Below are 6,000 nucleotides of genomic sequence, written 5' to 3'. Positions count from 1 at the left end.
CAGTAAGTTGGAAAGATCAGTAAATGTGTTGCTATTTAGGCACTTGGCAACCCCTGCTTTGCCTTCCCATTCAGTTATGGTCCTCTCACATCAGAAGGTGAGACAACACGTGGCCCTGCAAAAGCATCCACTGCTAAAGGATCTGATGTAATTGGATGAGGAAAACTGAATGCCATTAAGTTTGCCCATACTAAGATGTCTAAGTCTTAGTTTCAGTATTCTGAAATAGCGTATTTAATTCTATAGCATATTTTCAGTAGATTCTGAGTTACCAAATCCTTTTCTTCAAAAGCTATGCCTGTCCTTCACACAGACAGATGTCTTCTCTACACTTCACACAGGTAAGCATCTCCTGTAAGTAGCTCAAAGCTTTCTTGCTCCTGGCCAACTCCATTCCACAATGATTAAAATGTCTGTACAAAATAAACCTGAGCTGCTAATGGAGAGGAAGACAAACTATCTATCTAAAGGATCCTTCCCTAGGTGAGTGAGCACCAAGTTTTTTATTTTCAGAACTAGTGAGAAAAAGAACACCTAAATCTTTTTATTTATTTATTTATTTTTAGAAAAAACACAATGTTGATAGGTCTTAATAAGTAATTTTTAGGCTCACAAAAGCTGAAAAAGGATTCAAGAGTCCTGGTTAGCTAAAAGCTAGTTTGAGGTCCTCCTGCCATTTTATCCCTAAGAAACATCGACTTATTTTTATTTACTCTACACTTGGCATAGATATATCTGTTTATTCATGTAGGCAAGCAGTACATTTCTTTTCTTTTTATTTACATAAATCAAATGTTTATGTAGGAATCACTTTTGCACTCTGAAACACACTTAAAGGCTTTAGCATTTTATACTAAAAACAGACCTGGGGCAAAAAAGAGACTTAGAAATTAAATCCATAAGAAAATACTAAAAATTGTGTAAAGCTTTGTTGCAAGCTAAGAAACATGTACAAGAAATTCTCAGATGAATTATCCTTGGCATACATTCATATTTGAATGTACAGATATATTTACAGGTTTAATATCCAAATTCATTAATTTCTAAGTTCTAAGATGTTCCATGAAATGTCATCTTCCTGTAGAACTTTGTCAGGTGGCCGAAGCCCATTAATAAGACACATATAGTAAAACTGCATAAAAATTTAAAGCAATTAGAATGAAAGAAAATCAAACTGGTCAGACCATTCCTTCCTGACAGAACTAATTATTATTACAGATTTAGTCCTTTAGCTGTTGTGAGTTGTAGTTTTCCATGTTTCCACAGATCCTTGAAACCTTCCTGTTGCTTTCAAGAGCCACAGCACAGGCCACAAGTGCTTTCAGAGGAGGATGCAACCATAGGTGATCTTCCTAGGGGAATCCTTCACAAGTCCAAAAGCACTTCTCACATGTTTGTTATTTCTACTGTTCAGTGGATGCCTGTGGAGTGAGGTTGACTTGTTCTAGTCAGACTTGCTGTAGTTTGGAACTGTGGTACTGTTTCTGTCCCTTACACAGGTATGATAAGCCTTCTGAATTCAACACTATTTTCCCGTAAGCTTTTTGCTAGGGAAGTCTGCAGATAATCCCCACCCCCAAGTACTCTATCCACAACTGTTTAGACAATGCCAAACATCAATGTCACCAGAAAGTCCAATTATGCTTCTGATCTGCAAAGCAGGCTTTTCCACAACTGACCAGCTCCGTACTTGCTAAGCAGGAAGAGCCAGAAAGGGTGAAGGCTTGGTGTGCATTGGGTTTTCTCAATCTGTACCAGACAGATGCAATGAAAAAAAATCTAAATACAAAACAGAATTTTTGTCTCCTGAATGCTCAAGCACAAGCATCTCTTCCCTGGCAGCTGGCCCAGGCAGCTACGCAGATTGGATCAGCAGCACCCGCACCCAGATCCACCATCCATACACAGTGAGCCGCTTGCTTTCAGGTGCCCACAACATACTCCAAGTTGGTTGGTTGGTCCACTCACTGAGTACAGGTTATTTAAAAAATGTTTGTATTGTCTGAGAGCAAAAACATAACAAAAAACATAACTGCATATTGGTTTTGGAGAGGTAAGGAAAAGTTAAACACACTGAATGCACTTGACAAACACCCATTTGTCAGAGGAGTCAAGGAAAGATGTAAAGGCACAACATACTTCTATACTCCTGTCATTAAGGCCATGTATTGGTGTGCAACAATGCTTCACAGGGCTAACCATACAGAATTACTCAGGTCTAAGTCACAGTCCCAGAGGTGTTTCAAACTAGAGCTGTTTTCTCATGAAACTTCAGCAGGCTCTGCTGTTCATATTATGCTTTTTGGTTTCTTTTTTTTTTTTTTTTTTTTTTTTTTTTTTGGCAGAATGCAGGTTGTTTATCCAGTTCCAAAGATCTGTTCCTCACCACTCTTTCCTTAATTTAGTTCTCCAGGAGTGTGCACTGAACTGAAAAGAGAAAAACAATTCTAGATTAGTGCACGAAGTTGGCATACAATGTATGTTATACATTATTATGTAACAGTTTATGCAGTCAACAACTTTCAGAAGATGTCTGACACTTCGCGATGAATTTAGGTAAGCAGAGGCTTGTTTCTGTGAATCCAACAGGCTGCCTAGCAAGGGATATTACATCCCAGATTTCTTACTCAAATAACCACATCCTACTACATCAGGGAAGTGATCTACACTTGCAGAGTAACACAGTTCAGCATTCAGTTCTTGCACATACAAACAGGCTGCTCATTCAAAAAGTAAGCTACTGAAAGCAAGTTCCTGGGTTCAGGAAGTCAAAGATAGGTTTACATAAAATTTTAAAAAGACAGACCTATTCTGCTATGCCATTTGACCTGGCTTAATGAAAGACTGCTTCTGACTGGAAGCCATGTAGGTACATCTATTACCAAAAGCAGCCCTAACATCTGCTGCCTCCCACAACTCAGATCAGGAGCAGCATGATGACCATGGCTGCCCAGTCTCTTATCTCAACACACGATCATGCTTGTCTGCAAAATATAATAGAGGTATGAAATTTGGGATGTAATACGACATCAATGTGTAGGTAGAAATAACCATATTTGGTAACATCCCAAGTGTGACTTTACGGGTTAAAATAAGGTATGCATCACCTGATGAATTTCACTTTTGAGTTCTGGTGGATCTCGGCCAGAATTTTAGCATAACCCAATGATACCTCGTATTTTAACTGCCTTTGGTAGAGGACTTTTCTTCCCTAATGCACAGCTGAATTGAGGATACCTGAGTCTCTTCAGTCCTTACAGCCAATCATAAGAAAATGTTTTGTACTTGAGAGTTTTATATATTTAACAGTTTTAAGTATTTACAAAGAAGATAATGAACCAGATAAAAGTTTGTAATAAACTGATGCAATACCTGAGAAGAATAAGGCAAAATTAATTTTTTAACTATTAAAAAATACAGAAATAGTTCTGCAGGTTTAAGATTAAACTCCCAGAAGAATATACTGCAAATATATACTGCTTTGAGATTTTAATACTCAGTACTCCAAAACCAATGTACTTCAGCATGAGATTATAGTGCTTCTTCCTTTGTTGACCAGTCACAAGGGCTAGAAGGCTGAGTTTCCACCTGTACCATTTCCTCCATATCTATCCACAGATTCCTGGAGCTTATCACCTGCTCCATTAGCCAAATCCCCTACACAACCACATATGGAAGGGTTCTCAGTGTTTGTTTCTTTAAAAGAGATCCTTCCACAGCTCTCACCTTTGTAGAAAGATTAATTGTATTATGGTTCTTTCATACAAGAATTATTCTCTGTTCACAACAGAGAATGCTTTAATTATAATATGCTAGTGAGTTCAGTCCACTTTGCCTCCAGTATAGTTTAATCTGTGTCCAAATATCATAAATTTTTTAACATACATTCTTGCAGTGTTCTGTATCAGTTGATAATTATAATTAGAAAATATTCTAATCAGAAAAAATATACACTAATAAACTTCCAACTGCAGTTATTCATCACACTGACAGGGCAGGCTTGTATTTTCACAATTGCCTATAATGATACTTTTGCAGAGAAAATTAAATTCTTCACTTTCTCTAAGCTCCTACATTTCAACACATTCTCAAGGCAATAAACCAACCTGTTCAACAAAAAAACTAGAGAAAAGTGGCCATATTGTCAGAACCAAATGCCTGATTCAGTTCTAAGTTTGTTGTCATGGTAAAATCATAGAATCACAGAATCATTTATGTTGGAAAAGACCTTTCAGATCATCCTTTTTAACTCTTACCCTAGGACTGCCAAGTCCACCACTAAACCATGTCCCTACATGCAACATCTATATATCCTTTATATATCTTTTCCACAGATGACAACACCTCTGCTTTCATGAGGAATTTCTGAGCAGCCAGTTCCAATGCTTGACAACCCTCTACATGAAGAAAGTTTTCCAAATATCCAATCTAAACCTCCTCTGACAAAGTTTGAGGCCATTTCCTCTTGTCCTATCACTTGTTACCTAGGAGAAGTGACTGACACACACCTGGCTACAACCTCCTTTCAGGTGGCTGTAGAGAGTGAAAAGATGACCCCTGAGTGATCTTTTCTCCAGGCTGAACATCTCCAACACCTCCAGACACTCCTCATAACGTCTGTGCTCCAGACCCTCTCCAGAACCACTGCCCTTCTCTAGACATTCTGCAGCACCTCAGTGTCTTTCTTGAAGTGAGGGGCCCAGAGCTGGACACAGCAATTGAGGTGTGACCTCACCAGTGCCAAGTACAAGGAGACAATCACAGCCTGTGATTGTGGCCTGGTGGCCACACTATTGCTGATACAGGCCAGGATGGCACTCACCTTACTGGCTACCTAGGCACACTGTTAGCTTATATTCTGCCAAAATTGTTAATTTTTAATTTTTTTTTAACAAAACAACACAATTCATTTTCTCCAGTATGTTAGATGTCAATAAAGCCCATTTAATAGGATCCCCACCAAAGAGCTGAACTTCCATAGAGATTCTTGTCTTACCAGGTGGCTCAGATTGTGCTCCCCTATGGCTTTCCATATTCACATTCTCTTCATCTGCTGGAATAAAACCAGATATTTAGCATTCAAATTCTCTTATATTTGAGGTTCTTGATAGATAGAGATAATCTGAGAGAAGAAACAGCAGTGAAGAAAATGGGCTACTGATAGTAGTTGAGTTGCCCTGTTTTATCTGCACATTAATTGAAACATGCATAGTAGAGATGTTATTCAGTTTCCAAATTTCCCAAGTAACATAACAGCAGTGCCTGACCGAATGACTGCTCTAGCCCTTCACTAAACCGAAAAACTGAAACAGACAAAACCAAAGCTTCTGCCCCTCCTATCACCCACAGTATTCCCCCCAAGCTCTCTGATCCAAGCTGTATCTTACTTAGGTGGAAAGGAAGCAAGCAATAGATGACTGCAGAAGAATCATTTGGGGATAAACATTGGGTAAATTGTCATAAAACTAGAAATAGGCAAGCATCTTGTGAAGATACAAATGCAAAATTTAAAAAATTAGAAACTACAAAGTATTTTTCAGCATGAAAAAGTCTCTAATCCCCAACCTCCACTTGATTCTCCTTAAAAAGTACTTTTTGCAGTCTCTCCTGCTTATCTTTTAGCAAGAAGTACTTTTATTCTAAGAAATGTACAGCTTTAAGTCCTCCTAGTTTTGAAACTCTAATTTTTGGGCAAAGAATTCTTCAGTCTTAGATGACTAGCAGGAAAGGTTACTCCCCGTGAACATAAATTCACTGAGCTATTACAACTACTTTATGCAGAGGATCAATTTATAGCCCACATATAAATACAAAAATGCCTCTCTTTAGACAGTAGGAAACAAAACTAATTTGGAATTCTTACCACTTTGCTTGAAACAGAGTTTCTTCTTCTGGTAAGCAATGAAGCTAGATACTGTTCCAATTAGAGCAGCACCCACAGCACTTACAATTCCAGCTATTGCTCCTGGAGAAGCTAAAAAAACCCAGAGACGTTTGTAT

The 6,000-nt window shown here is 38.2% G+C and overlaps 1 protein-coding gene across 3 annotated transcripts in view; it reads right to left on the bottom strand.

Annotated features, from left to right (window-relative positions):
* Positions 1 to 539: 539 nt before the first annotated feature.
* The window catches only part of CD99 (CD99 molecule (Xg blood group)), a 28,783-nt gene continuing 23,322 nt past the window's right edge, over positions 540 to 6,000 (bottom strand). For 2 of the 3 annotated variants that reach the window (XM_088051859.1, XM_014250825.2), the window contains exons 8-10: positions 5,864 to 5,974; positions 4,997 to 5,053; positions 540 to 2,427 (exon numbers count right to left, since the gene is read on the bottom strand). In XM_088051859.1, the coding sequence (XP_087907985.1) occupies positions 2,402 to 2,427; positions 4,997 to 5,053; positions 5,864 to 5,974 (194 nt within the window). In that variant the 3' untranslated portion in view covers positions 540 to 2,401. The remainder of the gene's footprint in view (positions 2,428 to 4,996; positions 5,054 to 5,863; positions 5,975 to 6,000) is intronic. The other variant, XM_014250816.2, reaches the window with a different exon arrangement.

Source organism: Pseudopodoces humilis, chromosome 2 (genome assembly GCF_049639895.1).
Source record: "Pseudopodoces humilis isolate 2021_Gansu_Grassland_sample_001 chromosome 2, ASM4963989v1, whole genome shotgun sequence".
In the NCBI taxonomy this organism is placed as follows: domain Eukaryota; kingdom Metazoa; phylum Chordata; class Aves; order Passeriformes; family Paridae; genus Pseudopodoces; species Pseudopodoces humilis.
Note: the sequence above shows the minus strand (reverse complement) of the source record. Positions and strands in the feature narration are given on the sequence as shown.